General features: G+C 40.8%; 1 protein-coding gene across 2 annotated transcripts; it reads right to left on the bottom strand.

Annotated features, from left to right (window-relative positions):
• Positions 1-3,133: 3,133 nt before the first annotated feature.
• CFAP206 (cilia and flagella associated protein 206) lies at positions 3,134-26,877 on the bottom strand. 2 transcript variants are annotated; one of them, XM_058175427.1, is made up of 13 exons: positions 26,672-26,877; positions 25,337-25,445; positions 24,567-24,650; positions 22,797-22,887; positions 21,150-21,338; positions 17,600-17,758; positions 16,160-16,368; positions 15,783-15,902; positions 6,415-6,613; positions 5,694-5,834; positions 4,938-5,131; positions 4,335-4,478; positions 3,134-3,364 (listed from the first exon to the last, which is right to left on the bottom strand). In XM_058175427.1, exons 2-13 carry the CDS (start codon positions 25,442-25,444, stop codon positions 3,134-3,136), a joined length of 1,869 nt encoding a protein of 622 aa, XP_058031410.1. In that variant the 5' UTR covers position 25,445; positions 26,672-26,877. The 2 variants fall into 2 exon arrangements, with proteins under 2 accessions (XP_058031410.1, XP_058031400.1); XM_058175417.1 differs by lacking the exon at positions 26,672-26,877 and adding an exon at positions 26,414-26,548.
• Positions 26,878-27,380: the final 503 nt, after the last annotated feature.

Below are 27,380 nucleotides of genomic sequence, written 5' to 3' on the forward strand. Positions count from 1 at the left end.
AAATCATATCTGTTAACGTCAAGACAGATTTCAGCTAGCCCAATTGAGCAACTTTAAGACATGCGGACTTCAGATCATGTAATCTTCAGCCTGCTGGTTGGGGAATGCTGGAAATCCTCGCCTTAAGTGTCTGTATGGAGATTCTCAGTCATCCAGAGCAGGGGTCTCCAAACCATGTTAACTTTAAGCCTGACGGACTTCAACTCCCAGAATTCCCCAGCCAGCTTGGCTGGCTGAGGAATTCTGGGAGTTGAAGTCCGCCGGCTTAAAGTTGCCAAGGTTGGAGACCCCTGATCCAGGGCATGGCTGTCCCAAAGGTGCATTTTTCAAAAGGGCTTTCTTGTTTTTCTTGGAAGACGTTTTGATTCTCATCCAAGAAGCTTCTTCAGTTCGGACTGAATGGTGGAGATATTTTTTTTTTCTTCAAGGAAAAAACAGTAAGGTCCTGTTATCTTTGGGGGAGGGGGAAAGTACCTTTGGATCCATGTCTTAAGGTTGGCAAGTTTGAGAAACACTGAGCTAGTAGAGCGAGCATAAGGTCTGATCTCCTCTTGTGTCTTTTGTTTTGGGATGGACATATCCAGAGGTGGGTTTCAGCAGGTTCTGACCAGTTCTGGAGAATTGGTAGCGGAAATTTTGAGTAGTTCAGAAAATCGGTAAATACCACCTCTGGCTGGCCAAAACCCCATCTCTTCTTTGCCTCCCGAGTCCCAGCTGATTGGGAGGAAATGGGGATTTTGCAATAACCTTCCCCTGGATTGGGGAGGGAATGGAGAGTTTACAGTATCCTTTCCAGTGGTGGGATTCAACCAATTCGCACCACTTCGGGAGAACCAGTTGTTAACTTTCTGAGCAGTTTGGCAAACTGGTTGTTGGAAGAAATCATTAGGGCAGAGAGCCGGTTGTTAAATTACTTGAATTCCACCACTGATCCTTTCCCTGCCATCCCCACCAAGCCATGCAACGCCCATCAAGTCATACCCACAGAACCGGCAGTAAAAAAATTTGAAACCTACCACTGGACTATCACTGTCCAGTGCCATCTTTTACAGCTGGATTTCTCCCAATGAAAAGAAACAACTTCTAGAACAGTATTTGTTAGTGTAGCCTGAGGATTGTCCACTAAATCAAAATTATTAGCCAAATATTGAAGATATTTGCAAAAACATAAAACAATGTCACACTTGTAATTATTATGTTAAAATTATAAGGTTTTTCATGAAAAATATGTTAGTATCTAATGGGCTTACTACTGTTAATTTTACATGGTTCAATAAAAAATTTTATGCAAATGCATCAATTTAAATTTTTAATGTAAATATCAATAAATCTAATTCATATAAACAAAAGCTTTTTTAGTGTCCTCCATAATTTTTAAAAATGGGAGGCGGTCCTGAGAGCAAAAAGTTTAAGAAACACTGATCTGGAGCACTTTTAGGCAGATGTATACTGTGATGGCATGAGCTTTCCTGCAGTGTAAGTCATTCATCTTGGATTGTTTACACCTGAGGCATTGGTTTTTATTAAACTAAAATTAGTTTTTGGTTTTTGTTAAACTGTTGTGGTTTTTAACTCTTGCCTGCCCACTCCAGTCACTCCTGGTCTGCATCCTAATGGTAAAGTCCTTGAAATTCAGGTCCTAGTAATTATGTTAACACATTCATGGTTTTCTTGGCAACAGCGTGTAAATAGTTTGTCACTGCCTTGTTCTGGGATTTTTATTTTTTCTATTTCCCAGTCTGCTGTATAAAAGTGATGTCCTCTAAGCAACATATGTGCTGGTAGCATGTTTTCCATTTATTGTTACATTAATAAATGTGCCTTTTCTGCCCCACAATGTCTGTGTATAGGATTAATTGGTGGCTGAGGTTGAGATTTAACATGACCGACCAAGATATATACATATATAAAGTCACTGCAGGACTTCAAGGTTCTACAGCAGGCCTACACAACAAGCAGCCCACCAGCTTTCTTTAAAACTCTAAATTTGCTATTGTCAAACATCATCACCAGTATTAGGCTATTAGTGTCTCTGCTTCCTCAGAGATGAATAAAGTTACTATAGTAATAGTGAAGAATCATCTGGAAAACTGTTTAACTGTTTAAAACTGTTTAACTGTTTAACTGTTTTTCTTTAAAAAAAGAAAGGATCCATCACACCCTGATATACTGCCAAGCACTTCCAACACCCGCAGGCCACACCCACGCCTTCAACTCCGGCCCTGCTGCTCTGATAATCATCAAATCGCTGATCAATATGCCAATTATTCCTTTGTGCCCTGTGATCATTTATCAATGTGGCCCTTTCCTTGTGCAGGCCTGTTCTAAGGACCAACAGTGCTATCAGCTAACTCCACTGCGATAATTAGAGCTATGTACTGCTATGAAGAGGGCTGAGAAAATGACAAAGGTGTGCACAAAATGGATGATTTTTAAAAAAATTAGACTAATCAATTTCATACAAGAGATGGGAAGAATAGTTAAGAGAATAAGCAGCTTGAAAACTCAAGAAATAAATAATAAGAAACTTAAGTGTAGTGGATGAGATGCAGTGTATCTTTATATTTGATAAAATTATCACTTAATACAGGATATCGTAGTAGGAGGGACGCTGTGGCTCAGTGGCTAAGACGCTGAGCTTGTCGAGCGAAAGGTTGGCAGTTCAGCGGTTCAAATTCCTAGTGCTGCATAACAGGGTGAGCTCCTGTTACTTGTTCCAGCTTCTGCCAACCTAGCAGTTCAAAAGCACGTAAAAAATGCAAGTAGAAAAATAGGGGCCACCTTTGGTGGGAAGGTAACAGCGTTCTGTGCACCTTTGGCGTTTAGTCATGCTGGCCACATGACCACGGAGACATCTTCAGACAGCGCTGGCTCCTTGGCTTTGAAATGGAGATGAGCACCACACCCTAATGTGCAAGGGGAACTTTTACCTTTACCTTTACCTATCGTAGTAGAGGGACAGGTCTGGCCCTGAATAATTTATGCTGCATCTTCTTATTGATATTAGGAGCTTTTTCCCCCTCTGTTCCTATTCATGAAATGTATGTCCAACCTTCCAATCAAAAAATGGGAGACTTGTTTACATTTTTAAACATTTTAATTTATTGAAATGTTTTTCACTTAAACAACAAAATTATGTTTCATCAACTGCTCTAGTTAAATTCACTTTGGTCATACGAGTAGTTGGGGGTGTTCCTCCACGAAGACCAGCTAGGAAAATCTGTGGCTTTGGTACATTGCTACTGTTCTCTCGCTTAGTTTGTGAGCCAGAATCCTTCAACAAGTATACTTGGCTGCAGTTGTCCCTTCTCATATGACTGAGGTTAGTTTGCATTGAATGAGTTAGCTTTTGGCGCAAGTTAGCCTGAACACAGAAAAAGATATGCAACTAAGCAAAATCACGCTCTTGAAATTATATGGATTCACTGCATATTTTTTTTAATGCTAGAATGCCAGGAATTGAAAGCTAATACATAAACTGTAACTATAAATCTAGGTCAACTAGATTGTTAACAGGAAATAATCATTTTGAGAAGATTCCTATCTGTTTTAAAATTGGGACAGTCTAGACTTTTCTCTTGTAATAGTCAAGGCAAAGTAATAGTTTTGTAATAGTCAGAACAGGCATCTGTTTAACTCAGTCAAATCTGTATGAATTAAATTTCCAGTTGAACTATTATCTACTAGTAAATATAGATTCAAGAGCCTCCCTCAATCTTCTCTAGTTTCCAATTTAAAAATAAAGATTGATTTCATTCTTGATAATCCATTGGCTTATAAACGTACTGTATCATTTTGAATTAGCATAGCTTTCTCCTTACATGTTAAAAAGAACAAGGGCAATTTATGCCATGTTAATTTATTAAATGTACCTGTATCCTGCCTTTCCATTACAAAAATTCAAAAGGTTTACTTTTTAAAAACACTTAAAAATTAAAGTAGTGTAAGAGCAAACAATATCAGATCTTATGGAAAACTTACAGAAAATTGTTTTAAACTGGAGCTCAAACACTGTTAAAATTAAACTTAAAAGCTTCAGAGCTTCACATAGCTGCAGAGAATATTTCAAATAGAGTATAAATAAATAAAAAGTCTGTTCTGCACACTGTATAAATGATTATTCTTAATCATTGTGGTTCACATTTCTTGCAAATAATCAGTCATGGCCCCAGCTTTAATAATCTGAATGTTTTGTCTCATAAACTCAGAGCCTACAAGAACTAGATATTTTATTCAACTGGAAAATTGGGAATTCCAGTAATTAACGGGCCACCTGAGATTGTGGGACAAAAATTCCAGCCCTTTTAGTTCAGTTATCAGGCTAGAATACAGACCAGTTTGATGGCTTTTCTCCTCAACTCCCATTCATTCCACTCATAATTCTTCACAATTGTTGGTGGCAAAATATGGGTGTCAGTCTGAGTACTGATGTCACATTTTGAGATTGGCTGTAGTAAATGCTTGTCTTTAGCTCTAAACTGGAACAACAGCAAGAATAAAAACAAACAATGTTATTTTCATCCCCTTTCCTTAATTTTTGGATAAATGTCACAGAAACTCAATCTGAATTTTTTAAGAAAATGTTTTTGGTAGTTATGGCTCACTCTGCTTTCTTCTCATTTCGCCTGACTGAGAAGAATATCAGTAAGCGATCGCTTAGCATATTTCAAATTGGGAAGTCTGCAGAGCTAAATTCACTGCCAATAGTGCAGACATCACCAATTGCACCGAATTCTATCTTTGCTTTGAGAGATATTCTAGTCCAGGGGTCTCCAACCTTAGTAACTTTAAGGTTTGTGGACTTCAACTCTGGGAGTTGAAGTCCACAAGCTTTAAAGTTACTAAGGTTGGAGACCCCTGTTCTAGTCGGCTTCCTAGAACCGGTGTTTTCCAGCAGTGCCTCTTTAAATCAATCATTGAAGACTATAATGGAGCACCTGAGAATAAGGAGCCAGGTATTCAAACTGATGGTGAAGCTCAAGTAGCTGAATAAGTTCTGCACATTCCTTTGCTTTTTCTGCTATCATCTTAATATATTTATCTGGACACTTGGCAAATGCATATGCAGCTTCCTTAGAATTAAAAGAATAATATCTCTCCTTATGTTTCAAGACTCCAATAGAAGGATTTCCTAAAAAATAAAAAGCACAAAACATTCACCATGTGTGACTCTAAACATAATTTTCTTAACTTTTGAATGAAGAAAGCATGCAATATAGGGATCTTTTTTTAAAAAAATAAGCCCAACTTTTATACTGTGTTCCCCCCTGCTCCCTGTTTTTCAGCTGTGCTCTTAAAAGAAGAGGGGGAGAGAAGAGGAAAAAAGAGGGAGACAGAGAGACACCTAATATAATGTGGCTACACAGCAAATAGCATCAGGAAGCAATTATCATGCTTCATTCATATCATGTTCATGAATCTGAGAAGTGTCCTAGAGATCAAGAGTCTCCAAGCTTGGCAACTTTAAACCTGGACTTCAATTCCCAGAATTCTGGGAGTTGAAGTCCGCCAGGCTTAAAGTTGCCAAGGTTGGAGGCCCCTGTCCTAGATAACGTTGTCTTCCATTTATAACCATTTCATATGATCTGATCTTTAAATATACTATATTTAAATATAGATCTGATCTTTAAATATATTATATTTTTATTATATTTAAATATATTATATTTAAAGCAAGAATTATCTATAATTACCTGGGATGAGAAGGCCATCCTTAACAGCAAAAGTGTATGCACAAAACCCATGATACTGAAGCAGCAGTTGGCTAAAATTAATTGTACTTTCTGGAAAGAACCATTCTTCTTTGACAAAATCAGCAGGATTTACTTTATCATCTAAAAAGAGTAAGTTGAGAATACAAATTAAAGTATTAGCCAGTACAGGACACCTAAGGGTCTGTAGTATTCCCTGAGATATTTTCATCAATATCTTCAAAAGAGATGTGATCATACATGTGCAGAACAGCTAGTTTGGAGTAGTTTGAGCCTAAACTGAAACATAAGTATTTAGTCCGGATACAGAAAGAAAGAAAGAAGGCTCTTTTGTACAAATGTGGATCAGGGCAGCTGAGAGGAGGCTAAATACATTTTTCTATTTCGTGCTCATTTTTCATATTTAACATTGCACTACCTTCTCCCTGAGGGACAAAAAGTTCACAATCATTTTTTTATATCCTGAACCAAATTTCCAACTTAAGCCATATAGAGTTATGTTGTCAATATTTCCTTAAAATATCAATATAGTGTAAGAAAAGTATGAGTGAAAAACATGTTATTTTGTCTACAAAATTACGACGATACGAGAGATTTTTGATATTATATGGCTAAGGACATGAGGACTGCTACTTCCCCCCCAAAAAACTTCACAATTGCAAAGAATATGCAACAACTTAAGATTTTATTTACTCCTACTTACCAGCATTTTTTAGTAACCTTTCTTCATCAGTTTTGATAACAAGGCCTTCAAGAAGAGGCATTATCAACTCTTCAGGAAAGATTAATGTGTGGGTTTCTAAGAACTGCTGGAGACTGACGGTCAAATTATTGAGGAAACTGAGCACCAATATTTCATCTTGAAAACTGGTCCAAAGGTTAGAAAGTCCAATAAATGCAGGCTAGAAGGAAAAAGATACATATAAAAATATGTTTCTATAACAGCTGCAAAACTGTATTGTCCATTTGTCAAAAGTATGCAGAACTTATTTTGTACGCAATTGTATATTATAAGGTATGTCCAGCAAAAATGTATGTAAGTCGTGCGTTTGTGGATGCGATGCATGTAGGTAGTCTTCGACTTACGACCGCAATTGAACCCAAAATTTTTATTGCTAAGCAAGACAGTTATTAAGTTATTTCTGTTCCATTTTATGATTTTTCTTGCCAGAGTTAAGTCAGTAGCATAGTTGTTAAATGAATCTGGCTTTCCCATTGACTTTGCTTGTCAGAAATTCACAAAAGATGACCCTGGGACACTGTAACTGTCACAAATATATGCCAGGTGCCAAGCATTTGAATTTTGATCATGTGACCACAGATTTGCTTCAATAGTCATAAGTAAAAAATGGTCATAAATAACCTTTTACAGTGCCACTGTAACTTTGTACAAGATGTAGCAACTAAAACCATCCCAAAGAAAAAGAAATGCAAGAAAGCAAAATGACTGTCTGAGGAAGCTTTGCAAATAGCTGAGGAAAGAAGGGAAGCAAAAGGCAAGGGAGAAAGAGAAAGATACACCCAGTTGAATGCAGAATTCTAGAGAATAGCTAGAAGAGATAAGAATACATTCTTAAATGAACAGTGCAAAGAAATAGAATAAAACAATAGAATAGGGAGGACCAGAGATCTCTTCAAGAAAATTGGAGATATGAAGGGAACGTTTCATGCAAAGATGGATATGATAAAAGACCAAAATGGCAGGGATCTAACAGAGGCAGAAGAGATTAAGAAGAGATGGCAAAATTACACAGAAGAACTATACAAGAAGGAGCTTAACATCCCTGATAACCAAGATGTGATTATTACTGACCTCAAGCCAGACATCCTAGAATGTGAAATCAAATGGGTGTTAGGAAATCTGAGCAACAATAAATCTAGTGGAGGTAACAGTATTCCAGCTGACCTATTCAAAATCTTAAAAGATGATGCAGTAAAAGTGCTACACTCAATTTGCCAGCAAATTTGGAAAACTCAACAGTGGCCACAGGATTGGAAAAGGTCAGTTTACATTCCAATTCCAAAGAAAGGCAATGCCAAAGAATGTTCAAACTATCGCACCATTGCACTCATTTCACATACTAGTAAAGTTATGCTTAAAATCCTACAAGCTAGGTTCCAGCAGGATCGAGAACTACCAGAATTACAAGCAGGATATCAAAGAGGCAGAGGAACTAGAGATCAAATTGCCAACATATGCTGGATCATGGAGAAAGCTAGGGAGTTCCAGAAAAACATTTACTTCTGCTTCATTGACTATGCTAAAGCCTTTGATTGTGTGGATCACAACAAATTGTGACAAGTTCTTAAAGAATGGGAGTATCAGACTCTTGAGAAACCTATATGCAGGTCAAGAAGCAACAATAAGAACTGGACATGGAACCACTGATTGGTTCAAAATTGGGAAAGAAGTACGGCAAGGCTATATACTGTCGCCCTGCCTATTTAACTTATATGCACAACACATCATGAAAAAGGCCACCTAATGAGAAGAAAGGACTCACTGGAAAAGAGCCTAATGCTGGGAAAGATTGAGGGCAAAAGAAGAAAGGGACGACAGAGAACAAGGTGGCTGGATGGAGTCACTGAAGCAGTGGGCATGAGCTTAAATGGACTCCAGAGGATGGTAGAGGACAGGAAGGCCTAGAGGAACATTGTCTATGGAGTCGCAGTGGGTCGGATACAACTTCACAACTAACAACATAACAATAGTTGAGCAACTATTCTTTGGTTGGCAAATTACACAGAGGGCAGATATGCAGCAAATGTACCGTATATACTCGAGTATAAGCCGAGTTTTTCAGCACGTTTTTTGTGCTGAAAAACGTCCCCTCGGCTTATACTCGAGTTCACGCTCGGAACCCGCACAGGAGGGGTACCGAACGGACTCCATGGGAGGGACGGGAGCGGGCCCGCCGAGGTCTCGCGGGATTTGTCGCCCCAGGCCGCCCCCATTCCCGTGTCTGGTGGGCGGACGGCGCAAACTTGGCGGGCTGTGCATTGGCGCGGGAAGCCCTGGTGGTGCAGTGTTCCCGTTCGCCTGGCCTCCGTCCTCCGATCTCCTGCGCTGGGAGGCGGCGGCGAGCCAGCGAGCAACCGGGCACCGCGGACTTTGGCAAGGAGGAAGGTGGGAGGAAGCGGAGCTGCCGGCTGTGGGGGTTGAGGCGTGCAAGAGGTGGCGTGGAAAGGCCTTTTTGTGTGTGTGTGCGTGTGTGTGCGCGCCTGTGTGCCCTAGCGAGGGAAGCGGGGCTGCCGGCTGTGGGGGTTGAGGCGTGCAAGAGGCGCGCCTCCTCCTCTTCCTCCACGCTCCCTCCTCTTGCAGGGCCCTCAACCCCACCATCCCCCACCCTCTGCGCGCGTGAAGGTCACCTCCTCCCTCTTCCAGGCGGCGGCGGCGGCGGCGGCGGCTCCGAGCGGAGCGCCACAGCCGTCAGCTCCGCTTCCCTGGCACTGGTCCCACTCCAGCGGAGCGGTGGCGACATGCGGCGCGCTCCGCTTTCACCGTTCGGCTGGATTGGGACCGCTTAACAGGTCCGCGCGGGCGGGGAGCCGCCAGCCTTCTCGGCTGAGGAGGAGGTTTCCCGAGCGGTGGCGTCGGCCGAGAAGGCTGGCGGCTCCCGCCCGCGCGGACCAAGCCGGTCCCAATCCAGCGAGCGGTGGCGACATGCGGCGCGCTCCGCTTTCACCGTTCGGCTGGACTGGGACCGGTGGGAGGGAAGCGGAGCTGCCGGCTGTGGCGCTCCGCTCGGAGCCGGAGCCGGAGCCGCCGCCGCCGCCTGGAAGAGGGAGGAGGTGACCTTCACGCGCGGAGAGGGTGGGGGATGGTGGGGTTGAGGGGCGTGCAAGAGGAGCGAGCGTGGAGGAAGAGGAGGAGGCGCGCTCCTCTTGCACGCCTCAACCCCCACACAGCCGGCAGCTCCGCTTCCTCCCTAGGGCACACAGGCGCACACACGCACACACACACAAAAGGCCTTTCCACGCTCACTCCTCTTGCACGCCTCAACCCCCACAGCCGGCAGCTCCGCTTCCTCCCACCTTCCTCCTTGCCAAAGTCCTGCCCGCCGCTGGCTCGCCGCCGCCTCCCAGCGCAGGAGATCGGAGGACGGAGGCCAGGGCGAACGGAACAGCCCACGCCCAAGAGGGAAAGGGAGCGAGTGGGTGGGTGGCTGGGGCGAGACCCCACCACAAACACACACACACACGCCCGTGAGGCGTCTTGCTTGCATGTCACACACACGCACCGCTCGCTGGGAAAAAAAGGATGGATGGATGGATGGAAGTAAGGAAGGAAGGATGGATTGATGGATGGAGGCGACCGCTTTGAAGCGCAACCCTTCTCCGCAACTAAGGGGGGTCAATGTTTTCCCCAATCCTAGGGTGTGGGAAACAGTCATTCTTTCTTCCCCTAGTCTCTCCCGAGATCGCACTGCAGCGCCCATCATCCCCAGCCGGCAATCTGAGCTCGTGCCATCGATGTGGTCCTTGAACTTCCCCTCCTTGTTTCTAACCCAGCCTAGGATGGCGGCGTGGAGGTGTGGTGGTGGTAAACGGCCAGGAGAAAGCTTTCGCTCTTTTCGAGAGGTCCTCTTGGAAGGCTGCCTTGGAAAGGGAAAGTGGGAGGGGCAGAGATTTCTCCTCAAAGGTCCCCTTGGAAGGCTGGGTTGGAAAGGGAAAGTGGGAGGGGCAGAGATTTCTTCCTCGGGTCCTTCTAGAGTCCTTGAGAAACTGATATCATACAAGGTTAATAAATTATACTCCTCCTCCTCATTGATGAGTTTTCATCCTGAAATTGATTGAAACATTGTACCATCATATGCTGCCATAGTATAGTGTTAACAACATCTGTAAAGATGATATATGAGCATGACACTAAGTTTTTCTATATTTCCCCTTTATTGAAAAACTTCCATCATGCTTCTTTCTGAAAACAAAGGTCATTATAATATACCTCATTATATATTTGATTTGATGATATTTCAGTTAATAAATACCATTTAAGGTGTTAAGCTTCTTTTCTTTTTCAGCAGCAAAGTGAATTACAACTTTAAAGAACTTTATTACTTTATATTCATTTATTTTAAGTATAGATTTTAGATTTTTAAACAAATATGTTTAGAGCTTTTATATCTTTCAAGTTATTCAAATTATCCCCTCAGCAGGTATATAATGGCATCCAATTCCAATATCATGTTGGGGCTTTTGAGCAAGGGAGGAGGAACGTGAGCACCGCCTTTCGCTGGCATTCCGGGATTTCCCCTTTGTTTAGAGCTGGGAATCCTCCTTCCCCCTTTTGCACTCCCTCCCTCTCTCTCTCTCTCTCTCTCTCTCTCACACACACACACACACACACACACACACACACAGACTTCTAAAGTCGATTGGCACAATGAAAGGCAAAGACCACAATTGTTTTAAGAAAGAAGCTTTAGCAGGGAGGGGGGATGGGAGGGTGTTTTAAGTTTTGGCAAACAGCCAGGCCAACTGTATTGGAGAAGGTCACACAACTGGCCTTAACATTTTAGCTGCTGTCTTTTTCCTCACACTTGGGTTTAATGATATTAGAGACCCTTATTGCCCTGCCAAAAAAAAAAAAAAAAGAGCCACCCCAACGTCTATGAAAATTAACCTTCTCTGCCAAGAGACACTGTGCAGGGTATTTTCACTATTGGTGTGCATACAGGCTTAGATTTGTGCTGGGTTCTTAGTGCTTAGAGCACTGACCTTCAGAGGCACCCTGGTCCCTTGGAAGCTAAAGGAGGACTCATTTTCATGCTTGCAGTTGTATTGTCAATTTCTGTGAGACAATGTTGTTGAAGTAACTCACTCACTCATTCATTCATTCATTCATTCCTTGTGTGTCCAATCACACTTAGCCAATAAAAATTCTATTCTATTCTATTCTATTCATTCATTCATTCATTCATTTTATTTTGTCAAATACATATTAAATAATTATATAAATATAAGCATGAATTGAATACATAAAAGGAATACAACTAAAGGGAACATTAGGACAGGGACGGTAGGCACGCTGGTGCTCTTATGCACGCCCCTTACAGACCTCTTAGGAATGGGGTGAGGTCAATACTAGATAGTCTTTGGTTAAGGCTTTGGGGATTTTGGGAAGAGACCACAGAGTCAGGTAGCACATTCAGGCATTAACAACTCTGTTACTGAAGTCACATTTTCTGCAATCTAGATTGGAGAGGTTCACTTTTAAGTTTGAATCTATTGTGTTCTCGTGTATTGTTGTGGTTGTAGCTGAAGTAGTCATTGATAGGAAGTACATTGTAGCAGATAATTTTATGAGCTATGCTCAGGTCATACCAAAGGCGGCGTAGTTCTAAATTTTCTAAAGCTGGGAATCCTCCTTCCCCCTTTTGCACTTTTATTGTTTTTCGTTCAAATAAATATTCATGTTATTTTACTTGGCTCTATCTTTATTTTTTACATTGACCAGTAGCTGCCTCATTTCCCACCCTCGGCTTATACTCGAGTCAATAGTTTTTCCCAGTTTTTGTGGTAAAATTAGGTGCCTCGGCTTATATTCGGATCAGCTTATACTCGAGTATATACGGTAATTGCAAATGACAGTTCTGGGGAAAATTCAATTTGAGAAAACAAGATGAAGTATTTGAAAGCTTTGACATCATGATTCTGGAATGAGGAACAATAAGAAGACTCTGGACAGGGGACGTAATATATGAACAGAATTAAGAATGGAGAGATACTGGGAGTTTGTGCCAGTAGGCTCTAAACACATTTAAACTGGTTTGAACAGGATGCTGGTGAAGAACCCTACAGGGTAATAAAATATGAGCTGAAGGCAGAAGGTGCAGAACAGGCCAAATGACTCAGTTCTGGATTAGGATCAGGAAACAGAAGATTTGCCAAGAGGCAATTGCAATCATCTAAATTGAGAAACAACCAGAGCCTGCATCAATAAAGCTACAGCTTTTCTATCAAGTCCATTGGCTTCAATACTCATTAAGTGAATATCTGTGCGCTTGCTATAAGCACCTTAAAAGGGTTCAAAGTGAGCTTATCACAAGGCAAGATATTGAAACTGCAGAAAAGATACATCTAGTATGTTTGAATGTTAAAGCTTTAGTCTGGCAAGATACTGTCCATTAGATGCAAGCAAATAAAGCAGGGGTCTCCAACCTTGGTCCCTTTAAGACTTTGCTGGCTGAGGGACTCTGGGAGTTGAAGTCCACAAGTCTTAAAGGGACCAAGATTGGAGACCCCTGAAATAAAGGATAAGACTTTACTGGATTTCTCTGTGTTGTCTTTGGGCTTGGGTTTGATGGTGGCCTTGCCTAATAGCCGTGAGATTCAGTTCCAATTGCCATAATAAATCAAGGACTACTTATATTGTTTTAAACTTCAGTTATCCAACCAGTTATACAGGAGTTGATGGTTATAGAAACAGAAATTAAATAAATAAGAGCATAAAGGATGACAGAATAGGAGCTAGAACTAATCCCCAATGGATATCGCCATTGCAAAAGAACTGGAAGACAAAGAAGACTTGAACTAATGCAATGCTTAGCCAATGATGTTCAGGGCCTATAACCTAGATAGCAATATCTGTTGTTAATTGAAAGTATTAAACACTGCCATTAAATCCAAAAAGACCAACATCAATGTAAGATGTTGGGACTTGACCCACAGAGTATCATTTAGTACTCTGGATAGCACTGAGTTGAATGACCTGTCCCTAATCTTGATTAATTGGAAAAACAAGACCACTAGAAGACAAAGGAACAATTGCGAGAAGACAATTGACTCAAAAACCTGAATAAAAAGGGAAGGGCCTCTGGTGGCTCAACAGGCTAATGCAGTCTGTTATTAACACAGCTGCTTGCAATTACTGCAAGTTCAAGTCCCACCAGGCCCAAGGTTGACTCAGCCTTCCATCCTTTATAAGGTAGGTAAAATGAGGACCCAGATTGTTAGGGGCAATAAAAGTTGACTTTGTAAAAATATACAAACAGAATGAGACTATTGCCTTATACACTGTAAGCCGCCCTGAGTCTTCGGAGAAGGGCGGGGTATAAATGTAAACAAAAAAATAAAATAAAAAAAAATTGACTCAAAAACCTGAATAAAAAGGGAAGGGCCTCTGGTGGCTCAACAGGCTAATGCAGTCTGTTATTAACACAGCTGCTTGCAATTACTGCAAGTTCAAGTCCCACCAGGCCCAAGGTTGACTCAGCCTTCCATCCTTTATAAGGTAGGTAAAATGAGGACCCAGATTGTTGGGGGCAATAAGTTGACTTTGTATATAATATACAAATGGATGAGACTATTGCTTAACACAATGTAAGCCGCCCTGAGTCTTCGGAGAAGGGCGGGATATAAATGCAAATAAAATAAAAAAAAAATAAAATAAAAAAAAATTGACTCAAAAACCTGAATAAAAAGGGAAGGGCCTCTGGTGGCTCAACAGGCTAATGCAGTCTGTTATTAACACAGCTGCTTGCAATTACTGCAAGTTCAAGTCCCACCAGGCCCAAGGTTGACTCAGCCTTCCATCCTTTATAAGGTAGGTAAAATGAGGACCCAGATTGTTGGGGGCAATAAAAGTTGACTTTGTATATAATATACAAATGGATGAGACTATTGCTTAACACAATGTAAGCCGCCCTGAGTCTTCGGAGAAGGGCGGGATATAAATTCAAATAAAATAAAAAAAAGCAGAGATACAAGTCAGTAAGTTTAGTTAGTAATATTATAGTACTATATTTTAGCTATGTTAGCATATTTGTAACAATCTGTAATAACACTGTGCAGGTTGAGTTGTGTTTAGACATGTTTAAATATGAACCCAGTCTCTGCCTGCAGAACAATTCCTTATCAGTCTGGTACAGAGCTCACAATATGAGCATTTTAAGTATACATTCTCTGTATTCAAGTTAAATATTTGATTGTAATAGTGTTCTTATTAACAATGCCACAAAACGGTGTAATTCATCCTGTTATATGTGTGAAGAATTAATATTTAAATTTCCGAAACAAAACTTGTCAAAAAATGCAGTGAACATTATTTTGGTTGTAAAGTGAATGACCAGCGTAAGAACTGGGGAATTGGGCTACTCACATTTGTTGTAGAGTATGTGTTAGACTTTTAACACGACCGTTAGAGGATTCACACCTTATGCTGTTCTCTGTTTCTATGATTGGAGGAAGCCCCCAAAAATTATACCTCTGCCTAAAAAGCACAATATGAATCACTTCTAACAGAAAGAATGCTGTGAAATACCAGTTTACCATCTGGAATGAGGGCCTGTCGCACATAATGAGGAGTTGCCTGTACCAAGGTCTCCAGAAAATGTGACATTTAGTTTTCCTTTCTCCTTTCCACATCAAATTTAGGCTTATGAAAACTCAGTAAAAGCAATGAATAAAATTGCAATTGGATTCAGTTACTTGAAGAATACATTTCCCAGGTTTACTGATGCTAAATTTAAGAAAGATATTTCTGTAGCTCCTCGGATTTAAAAAAAATAAAATCAAATAAAACACGACAAATTGGACACACTTGATGAAGTGCTAAGTGAGATTGGAAATGCTTCATGGCAATGATTCAAAAGCACCTGCAAAAACTTTTAGGAAAAGTAGTAGGCAGAAAGCTATTGTGAAATAGTGATTTCCTGATGTTGTACCAAGTTATGCAATGTAACATGTCATTGAAAGTTCATTTCTCAGACTCTCACTTGGACCTTTTCCCTGACAACCTCAGTGCAGCCAATGACAAGCACAATGAATGCTTTTATCAGAACTTTTCAAACATGGGAAAACCCCACAAAGGCAAGTGGAGACTTGGTATGCTGGCTGACTATTTCTAGATCTTTGGGAGAGATATTCCTAAAGTGAAATTCAACAGACAATCAAACGTTGCTTCTTTTAGATATCAGTATTCTGATTTTAATTAACTTTTAAATATAGCCTGTTATCTAAGTAAAGTTGTGTGCTGCTCAAAAACCCTGCTAGACAGATTGGGTGAATCTATCAACTGGTAAATAAAAGCTTATAATTTCAGAATATTCTTGAAATTCAGAAACTCACATAAACAAGAGACGTGGGCACTGCCGTTTTTGACTTAACAATGCTGTTGACCTGTTCCATCTCAGCTGCGAATTCCTTTTGCATCATTTCAACTTCTTGTGCGCATGTGATCACTTCAGACTGAAAATATATGTTAGAGGTGGCAGACATAACATTTGTAGGAAATTATAAAAGCCATACCGAGTTGCTTAATAAACAAAAACATAATTTGTAGATTGGACCATTTTATTTTTTATTTTTTAAAAAAATGAGAACATGAGAATGTCGTACATTCTTATTTCAGCTAAAAGTGATTTGCCATCACTCAAGGTTTGCCCACCTTTCACTAAGACAGTTTTAGCTACATTAAGCATTCGCAACACATAATGGAACCTTACCAGAATAATGCAAAGGAAAGCTTCATGTTGTCTGACATTGTAGAGGGCTTCTTTCAACATTGTCTGCCCAAGTTCTATGTCACCATTTTGACTCTGGTGCATCATTTCAATCAAGGCCGTGTATCGGTAGGCTAGTTGTTGGGAAGCGTGCAGTTCAATGTCTATATGATGGCTGGCTGCTGGGATAGCTTCATTCAGAATCGCTGGCACTGTTGACACACAGTTTATCAAAGTTCCATTTCTTTAATTAGCAAAATACATTTTGCTCACCTGCCCAGGACTAAATTATTATTCAAAGAGCACTGTCTATCCCTTAGATGTACACTTGGGCTTTTGAGTCGTTGCCCCAGTTCAGCTCCACCGCACATACGCACGCACCTCCCGCCAGCCAGCTGGTCTTCAGGTCTCTGCGCACATGCATGGGGAGTGGGGGGTGCGTGCTTGCATGGGGGTGGGGCCAGTGGTGGGATTCTAATAATTTAACAACCGGTTTTTCTGCCCTAATGATTTCTTCCAACAACCAGTTCATCAAACTCCTCAGAAAGTTAACAACCGGTTCTCCCAAAGTGGTGCGAACTGGCTGAATCCCACCACTGGGTGGGGCACATGTGGGGTGTGCGTGCATGCGTGGGGTGCATGCGCAGGGGCTGCGCATGCATTGCATTTTGGGGGTTCGCACACGCTTTAGCCACTCGGTCCAGAAAAGGTTAGCCATCACTGCCCTATAGCCTCCTACATGCTTCAGAAAGTGTCCCCAGAAGCTGAGGAGATTCTCCAATAATTTCTACAACAAACTCAAAAGGTTAAATGTAACAGGAAAATTCACCATTGGTGAATGTGCAGGAGGACGTCATGTACCTCCTTGGATTGTGCTTTAAATCAATTAGACACAGATAAGAAATATTCTGCCAAATTTCTATCTTTGAAAAAACCTATGATCACATTGTTCCAGAGGATACTCAGAGAAAAATAACATGGGGGGGGGGATTAAAAGTAATTGTCATCTCAAGCAACTCTCTTGAAGCTCTTAAACAATTCTGAGCATCCCTGAACATTTCTGACATGTTCAAAAGTAGGTTAAGTACAGACGTGGGTTTCAGCAGGTTCTGACCAGTTCTGGAGAACCGATAGCGGAAATTTTGAGTAGAACTACTACTAGTAGTAAAAATTCTGACTGGCCCCGCCCCCATCTATTCTCTGCCTCCCAAGTCCCAGCTGATCGGGAGGAAATGGGGATTTTGCAGTATCCTTCCCCCAGGAGTGGGGTGGGAATGAAGATTTTACAGTATCCTTCCCCTGCCACGCCTACCAAGCCACGTCCAAGCCACGCCATGCCCACCAAGCTGTGCCCACAGAACCAGTAGTAAAAATTGTGAAACCCACCACTGGTTAAAAGTATATATATTCTGCACTTACATCAGTAAATAAGTATTCACTTACAGTCATCAATGCCTTCGCCGCCTTTCCCACTGTCCCTGTTGAACAATCGAATTCCTGTGACAATCATGGTGAGTTCTTTCAATTGCTGTTCTTTCTCTTTTTTACTTAGAGAGAGGAAAGATGCAAGCTCTGTTTGAGGAAATACACTCTGCAGGGCAGCTGGTAAAATATTAAATATGCAAAGAGTCAGATCATGAAAAAACACCGACTTCCAAGGGAGAACAGTAATGCTTGTTTGGAAACAGACCATCTCTAATCTCTACCCTACGCCTAGCACAATATAATTCTTGCTCATTTTTGAGTTCTGCTATTGAAATACTGCAAATGTCTGTTTGGAATTGAACATTTTTGATATTTGTGGAGCTTCAGAAAAAATCAGTTAAGTAGCCATTATCTCATGGTGCAAATGTAAAGACAAGATTGAAGACTTATTAGTATATCAATTGTCCTACAGTCCAGAAAAATCCTTTCCGGAGCTCCTGAAAATGAGTTCTGGCTTAGTGGTCGACAACTTCTAATTTTAAGTGCTGGGCGACTTTAATCGCCTTGACCTGAAGGCCAGTTCCAACAATGTCCAGGAATTTATGTGCTCTATGGCAACCATAGACTTGTTTCAAATGCTCATAGGTTCAACACATATAGGTGACCAGGCATGTAATGTTTGTTTCAGAATGGAGGTTAGATGATCCATGGAAGAGTTTTGTCATGACCCAAATCACATGCTGATTGTGACTCATCCAGGATCTCCGTGGGACTGAGAACCTATTTGAGTGATCTGTCCCATATGCCTAAAAAACCCAAAATTTCCATAAAGCCCTTAGGGAATTCTCAGCTGTGTAGCAGGCAGTTGTACGCAGTGCCCAATGAACAATTAGTAGCAGAAGGCAAATGGAATGCTGAACAGAATTGCCTGAGTAGTCCTTTTCTAGGGCTGCTGCTGACTGGCTCCTTCATTTATGAGCTCCTTTGGAAATGGAACACAAGGAATAATAGCATTGGTAGGAGAAGATGGGATGTGAATCCAGCTGATCATGGTAAGTTTAACAATAAGGGAAGTTAAAGTTGCCTACTTCTCCATTATTGCATTAGCAATTTAGCAGGCTGTCCTTGACCAGCCTTGTTTACAGTGACTGACTAGGGAGAAACTAACATAGATATCTCCTGCTGGACACTGTGACTATTTTGCACATAATTTTACTGATAAAATCATATTTTAATCAAATCATACAGTATTTGCTATAAACTTGATTGCACATAAGCAGAATCCTTGGTGATAACTAAGGTATTCTACTGTCATATCTGGGATTCCTTTCATTCTTGTAGTTTCAAGGAGGTAGATAAGGTACTGTCTAGATTGATTCCTAACCACCTATTGTTTGGACCCCTGTTCATCCTGGTTAATTATAAAGATCAAGAGGAAAGATAATCACCTTGGGAGATTGTCAACACTTCCTTGGGGAAGGGAGGAAATACCAAAACTGAAATCTTCTGAAAAGGTCATCCCTGGATCCAGGACTTTCCCAAAATTCTAATCCAATTTTGAGCAATCTTGTTAAAATGAGGCATGTGGGTACTTCAGGCGTGAAATTAAAAAAATTCCCCTACTGGTTCTGTGGGCGTGGCTTGTTGGGGGAGGTCATGTGACTGGGTGGGCGTGGCCAACTCAACATCACTCACATCGAGGAGCTCCTCACTGCCCCCCCTCCCAGCCACTCCTTGTTGCGAATGGCAGGAAAATGGAGAGGGGAATATTCCTGCCTACCATCCTCCCCTCAGTCTGTGCTGAGATTGAGGAATGGATGACAGGCAGGAAAATCCCCTTCCCCATTTTCCTGCCTTTCATAAAAATGGCTCCATTCCAGCTGCTCCCCCCATTCCCCTCCCTGCTGAGGGCTACCTTAAAAGGAAAAGGCTGCAGCAGCTCCATTATGAATGGAGGGAGAAAAGTTATCATTCTCTCTGCTGCATTTAACATTGAATTCTGTGGCAGACAGAATGCTAACTTTTCTCCCTCCATTCACAATGGAGCTGCTGCTCCCTTTGTGGTTCCCTCCTGGTCCCCTCCTTTCTGGGGACTACCTTAAAGGGACATGCTGCAGCAGCTCCGTTCTGAATGGAGGGAGAAAAGTTAACCTTCTCTCTGCTGCATTTAACATTGAATTCTGTGGAATATCGAGCAGCCAAAAGAGGTAAGCGGCAATTGGCCGGGTGTAGGTGAGGCCAAGGAGGGGTAATTACTACTGGTTCAGCGAACTGATGCCCATAATCCCTAGTGGTTCACACGAACCGATCCAAACCGGTAGGATTTCACCCCTGGGGTACTTGTGAAGGATGTTAAGTTAGTGATAGTGGACCAATGTCACAATACCATAGAAGCATTTGGAATCTTTTCAGTGACAGTTGAGACTAGAATATGCATGTGACACTTTGGTCACTTTTATGGATGGCGTACTCCAAGATCTCAATGAAGGTAAGTACTCCTTCTGATCATATTTGATCCCTCAGCAGGTTTTAATAACATCGGTGATATTTTTTTTCTGGATTATCTTTAGGACTGGGGGATTGTTAGCACCATTTGTAGTGGATTTGCTCCATTCTGAATGGGTGGTTTCAGGCTGGGGTAATGGGAATCAAGAGGTTAACCTGATGGCCTCTGATATGCAAGATGCTACAGAGGTTGGTCATCCCTCCTTTGCTCAACATCTGTATGAAACTACCAGGAGAGGCCACACAATAGTTTGGGGTGTAGAATCATCAGTTTGCCATTAATTGAATCAGTGGTGATGAGACAGCAGGCTACTACTATAGTTTATCCGCACTGACTGTAAGTGGGACCAGGAATTTCATCACTAAGAGATGTGGTCAACATCATATGATCATACTAACTTATGGGTCATAGCACCCCATGGTCTCATAATCTCCATTTGGTCCCTCCTGCTCAGCTTCTCCATTGACTTTGCTTGTTGGAAGCTGGATGTTAAAACAGGACACCTATACCACCATAGAATGTAGTGAATAGAATAGAATAGAATAGAATAGAATAGAATAGAATAGAATAGAATAGAATAGAATAGAATAGAATAGAATAGAATAGAATAGAATTTATTGGCCAAGTGTGATTGGACACACAAGGAATTTGTTTTGGTGCATATGCTCTGCATTACTGCAATATTTCTGTTCCCACGAAACCATTTTTAGTTTTCAGAAAGCAACTAGAAAGGATGAGAATAGTTTCTTTGCGGCTGTTGCAATGCAAGGGGAGGCAATCTGCTGACTCTATAAACCACTTAGAGAGGTTGTAAAGCACTATGAAGCTGTGTATAAGTTTAAAGTGCTATATTGCTTACATATAGACATATGTGAATGTGTGGATAGATAGATAGAGACAGAGGAAGGGGTAGAGGCAGAGAACCTTTAGTATTTCCAGCTTAAGCTGAGGACAGCATTGAAAATGATATTTATTTTTTTCTGATATCTCCTCGAGTAACTCCTCTAGTAAAATCACTATATGCAACATTACTAAAAAGTTATATTTGGACATTTTACTAACCAGTTGCCTCTCTAATGACTTTGATGTCTGTAGGAGATCCAAGGCCAGAGCGTAGCAGCACATAGCTGACAATCTTTCGATAAACACTTTCTAATTCTTCTCGGGTACGAGCTCGATTATCGGTAATTTCTCTAGATACAGGAGCAAGCCTGGAGTCTAGAACACGATGCTGTTCCTTAATTAACTCAACTAAGAGAAAGCACAAAACCATTGCATGAAAGCTTTTCCCATCTCTATTATCAAGCTGTAGGTTAACGTATCACAATATATATTTCACAGAGAGAGACTTTCTCTCACTGGCCTTAGCATCCAGCACTTAAGACTTTCAATTCAAATCACAGAGAAAGCAAAAGGCTATTGAGCAGGGGTCTCCAACCTTGGCAACTTTAAGCCTGGTGGATGTCAACTCCTAGAATTCACCAGCCAGCTTTGCTATATGCTTTGCTATATTCCCCAGCTATAGAGAGACAAAAAAGACTTACAGGAAGTTATAGGTAAGTAAAAGTACCCATATCAACTCTTCCCACATATTCATTTTGCTACAATACTACTTTAACCCTACCAAATTATCCTAATCGCACAGTAGGTCCTCACTGCGTTAAAACAAATTGAATAATATTACACATAACCAATTTATTGCATCATTGGAATACAATTTATCTATTTTATCAATTTGGTAAGGATATGTTTTCAGGCATGGTACCTCAGTGGATTAAAAAAAAATCAGAGAAGGTCTATACTCCAGCGTTCAAATCTTACCACTATGTGACAGAGTAAGCTACCTTCACTTCAGTGGTGGGTTGCCCCCGGTTTGGACCGGTTCACAAGAACCAGTAGTAAAACCGGCGGGAGGCTCCACCCACTGACCCAGACATCATCAGGAAGCATGAGCAAAACAAGTGAGCATGCCCGCACAGCCCCATTGCGAACCAGTAGTAAAGGTAAGTAGAACCCACCCCTGCTTCACTTGTCTCAGTTCCACCCAATCTAGCAGTTTGAAAGCATGTAAATGCAAGTAGATAAATAGGTACCACTTCTATGGGAACTTAATAGTATTCCATGTTTCCCCAAATGCTTTGTGCTGCAGCATGATGCCATGTGGCCACAAATGTCTTCAGACAGCCCTGGCTCAGTGGCTTAAAGAAATGGAGATGAGCACCGCCCTATAAAATTGACTATGACTAGTGGCGTAAAACCCACAAAGATACACGTACCTTTCTAATGTTTTCAGGATTTCAAGATTAAATTAAAGATTATTAATGCTAGGCAAAATACAGGTTGGTTATATTTGAAGACACTTCATTTATAACTTCCTTGCTTTCATTTGTGTGTGTGATTGTTTATTACATTAATTACTTTTAATCTCGATATTAATATTATAAATATTTGGATAAACAAGAATGGATGTTTTATTAGGCCAGGGGTTTGCTCTTTTAAGACTTGTGGACTTCCAACTCTGCAGCTTTGCTGGCTGAGGAACTCTGGGAATTGAAGTCCACAAGCCTTAAAAGAGCCAAGTTTGCAGACCCCTATACTAGGCAAGAAGCCCCATTAAAATCTAAATTTTAACCTAATGTAAGCATGAATGAGAATGCATTACGAGAGTAATATATTCACAATATATAACTTTACTTACAAATTGCTTACCTCGATTTGTATAGTTCATATCAAAATAAACTTGCATCTTAATTGTGTTCAAGGATGGATTTTTAACATCAAGAAGTCTCTCAACACAAAGCTGAAAAGAGATACTGTTGGAATAAGTTATTTCAAGCTATCTTGCAAATGATGAAAACAGTATTTCTAGCAACATTTATTCATCTGTTGGCTCAAAGTTTATATACTGGAATCAAACATTATTCCAATGGAAACATAAGGCAAAACTCATATATATCTGCATGCTGCTTATGTAATATTTTGGTAAAAAAAGAAACCTAGTTCATGAGTACAACAATATGGGACATCTCTGACAATGTCTTAAAATCTCATAAAATCAACACAACAGAAACTGTATTGTTGTATTTTCTTATTAATACCATCACTATTAAGTATCAGCTTCTTCTTTTTACTAAAGCAGATTAGAATTATAAGGAAAATCTCAGGGGCCTCTGGTGGCTCAGACTGCTAAGACAGCCTGTTATTAACACAGCTGCCTGCAATTACTGCAGGTTCAAGTCCCACTAGGCCCAAGGTTGACTCAGCCTTCCATCCTTTATAAGGTAGGTAAAATGAGGACCCAGATTGTTGGGGGCAATAAGTTGACTTTGTATATAATATACAAATGGATGAAGACTATTGCTTAACATAGTGTAAGCCGCCCTGAGTCTTCGGAGAAGGGCGGGGTATAAATGCAAATAAAAATTAAAAAAATGTAACTTTTAAATTCTTCAACACACTCAAATCTCTAGCAAGACAACTTCCATCTGCCTTAAAACATTCTACTTCATTTGGAAATTTATGTCTTCATTCTTCGGATGTCCTACACACCTCAAAAAGGCCCAAGCTGGATTTGTGTAGTTATTTTTAGAATCAGTTTGTATGTGAATGATTTTTAAATTCAAAGCATTGTGGCAGAAAACAGTGAATGTAACATGTTAACGCTCAGCCCGCCCCGCTGTGACAAGCCCCAGGCCTTGCGGCTTGACATGAACCACATTTTCATTATATTTTTACACACAGACTTGGTCTTGAGGAATAGTTCCAATGTATAGTTAGAAAATAATCTAATAATTGATTGATATCAAATTATTTTAAGAAGATATTTAAATGATCCTGCAATGGTGCACTTCCTCTCTCTTTCTTTCATAGAAGTCTGTAAATATTTGCTCTTCTCTTAGCTTAGTTGTGACAGATGTTGCTGGGCCTGTTCATTCATGAGGCAACCTATGTCTTATTTGTAACCTTCTTTTTCTTCAGAGCAACTTGCTAGGTTGATAATGAAGGGAGTTGGCCATTTGTTCATGTAGCTCGAACTGGCTTCCTCCTTTGTGCAGGAATCTGGATTTTGCTCCCGTATGTTAGTGCTGCCTGCAGACCACTCACAGCTTATCACTACAATGACTATATGGGGCTTCTGGTTGGGACTGCTCCCTTTCCTCTTAAGCTTATGACTACAACTTCAGCAATTACAGCTGATACTTCCTGCAAGCGGGAAGACAGTAATCTCTATGGGATGAAGGACTTGTGAAGGGAAGCGAGCAATCATAAGATAATGACAGAGTCTGGAATCTCACATCCAAATTTGCACAAATTCAAAGTCCCATGATTTTTAATTTTTTAAGAATAATTTTTAATAATAATTTAATAATAATAATTTTCTGGTGTACCACTCCCAAGAATAAAAAGGGTCATGTTTTTGTTGAACATATATAAAACTGAACAGAATCCTTTTGCATAAGTTCCAAAGCAGGTACTTACCTCAATAAGTTTCTGTACATCAGCCTTTGTTAGAGTCTTATCCACATTAAATCCATTCTTTGGATCCAGTACAACAGCTTTCACCTATAAAATGATAAAGAAGTTTCCTGATTGTTTCTTTTACACTTATTTAGGATTAAAGAGTAATTAGCAATGCCTGATTTAAACCTTACACTTAAATCTTATATTTAAATTAAGAAGATTCAACACCAGTAAATTAGTTTTGTGTTTGAACTGCAATCTGGTTAAAGATTAATAAATGTTGGTTTCATCACTAGGTAGACAGAATCATCAGAAAAAAGATGAAGCTTTATTATTTCACTGGTTGATAGGAGCTGAGTGTCATGCTTTATTCTTCATTTAATGATAAAAACTTTAAATAGCTGTCACTACTTTCCCACACTAAGAGTCACATTCAGCTCAGAAGCTGGGAGAATGTGAGTTCTTTTCAGAAGCCAGATGGGTGACTTTGGGCCAGTTATTTTCTCTTCCCTAAATGGGAATTTGAAAAATATGAATCTACCAACTCCCACTCGATCAAGTATTAGATTAAGATCCATAATCTTCAATGAAGAAAACTTTGTCCTGTAGTGAATTAATTCAGGCTGCTAATATTGACTTTTTAAAACTAATATATTTAAACATTTATATCATTTAAACTCTTTCATACGGTCCTAGCATACCACTCAAAAACGAGCTAGGGACCTCCAGTTAAAAATAGCTAAGCACCCCAAATTTAAATAGAGAAGATTGATTATTTATGCTGTTACCATGAATGCCACCAGAGTTTCTGTTACATTTTGTCCGTTTATTGCACATTCTTGCCCTATTTCACGGATGATGTTCTTGATGACATTTTCAGCTTGACAGTGAGCCATTCTGCAACAATAAAAAAGGAAGATCGACATTTGCCCTAGTACTATTTTCAAGCTTGCTCTTATTGACAATACTGCATATTTAAACCTATTTTAAATCAATTTAAATTTAAACCCAACCTATCAAACTTTCAAGGATATCCTAGCCAAAAGACTGGCATCATTAATGTCTATCCAGAAAACTGATCAAAAAAGTTTACTCTAATAGCTCTTGCTTGTTATAGAAAGCTTATACCAAGCAGACAATGGCTTGATGCTCTGACAATTTAAGAATTGTAAAACCATGGAAGAGGCCATATTTCCAGTTCAACCTTTTACATCTCCAACTGTAGAGTTTACCTGTCCAAAGTTCAAGAAACGTGGATCAACAACCTGCATCCATACATTATAATTTCAACATTTTTGGCATCATATACAATAGTAGTGTTGCTGCCAATATCAGCAGAAGGCCAAAAACCTTAGCAAGTGAAGAAATGCTGCTCTTGGATTAACCCTTACTTCACATCTTCCGATGCCCTTTTCTCCATTTAACTAGCTTTTAAAATTAATTCTAGTTAACTAGCTGAACTAATTTTAACTAACATATTTGACCACTTATTTCTCAACCCCAAAAGATGAATTCTTACGGTTCATATACAGTCACAGTATGAATGTAGGATGTTTACAATGCCTACCCAGAACACTAAAATACCAAAATGGTATGATTTCAGACAAATTTCTGATGTGGTCATCAGAAAAACCTACACAAATTTACAGCATGGCACTTCCAATTTCATGCCAGGATGGTTCTAACAATGTGATTAAGACCATTTATTTTCTGCTCCCTAGTTCTTCTTACTGCCCACCTCCCAAATCCATGACACACTGCCATGCCCTGCCTTTGTTAACTTCCCAGAGTTATCTGAAAAATCAAAGATGAAGCATTCAAGGTGGATCTACAGGTGGGAAACTGAGGATCATATATTCACTTACAAAAGTTCTTCAGGAACAGAGGAAGAGGCACAACATCTCCAAAAGACCTTCTCACCGCCCTCCTAGCTTCGGGTCATACACCTTTTCTCCTTTCCGCAACTGTTGCGTCCAGAAAACACACGATCGGGATTGGGGGGGGGGAGAGCAGGTAAGGTCAGGAGACCTATGCTTGCCCAGTGCATAGGTTGTGCCACGGAAACCACTCGGTCTCTTTAAAAGGTGTGCAAGGGCCGCACTTCTGCGAGTGTTGGTTTTTACCTTTTGCACCGCTCTGACGAAACCCAGAGGAAGGTCCGACGGGATTACTTTCCACCTCTTACCTTCTCCACAATCGACTTTCTCCCCCCCTCTTTCCCAAGAAGCGTGTTGATCCAGGCACCAGTCCTTCGTTTCCATGGAGACCAGAGGCGCCTAGCCAATAGAGAGCCACGGACCGAATGAAGGGAGGGGCTGACGAGCCTCCCTCCGCGACTTTTGTCCTTTCTCGGAGTTGATGCTCCCGGTTCTCTTTCCCCGCGCCGTCCTTAAATCGGAATCTCAGCCAGATCTTCTCCCCCCCCCGAAAGCGATCCTTTACATTCCTGACAAATGGCCTGATTGTATTCCAAGGTACTTGTGCTCATTTCGCACATTGTGGAGAAATGGCAGCGGAAGGAAAGACTGGCGCTTTTCGCCCTAAGCTGCAAACTACGCGTTCCTAATTATGCATTTAGTAGACACGTGTCAAGAAGCTAGAGGGGGCCGCCATCACACTCTCATTTGTGGAATTATAAATGGAAACCAGATTTGGCTTCCTCCTCTTCCTCCTCCTCCTCCCAAGAAATCTGTGCGACTCTGAATTTATTTTAATAAGCAGTGCCAGGATTCTGCTCTCAGGGTGTGCCTCCCCCTTTCCTAAGTAAATATTTGAGGCCGTTTTTCACTACCTATAATGCCCTAGTTGAATTTTTGGCAAGTCCCAAGTTCA

This window comes from Ahaetulla prasina, chromosome 1 (assembly GCF_028640845.1).
Source record: "Ahaetulla prasina isolate Xishuangbanna chromosome 1, ASM2864084v1, whole genome shotgun sequence".
NCBI lineage: Eukaryota > Metazoa > Chordata > Lepidosauria > Squamata > Colubridae > Ahaetulla > Ahaetulla prasina.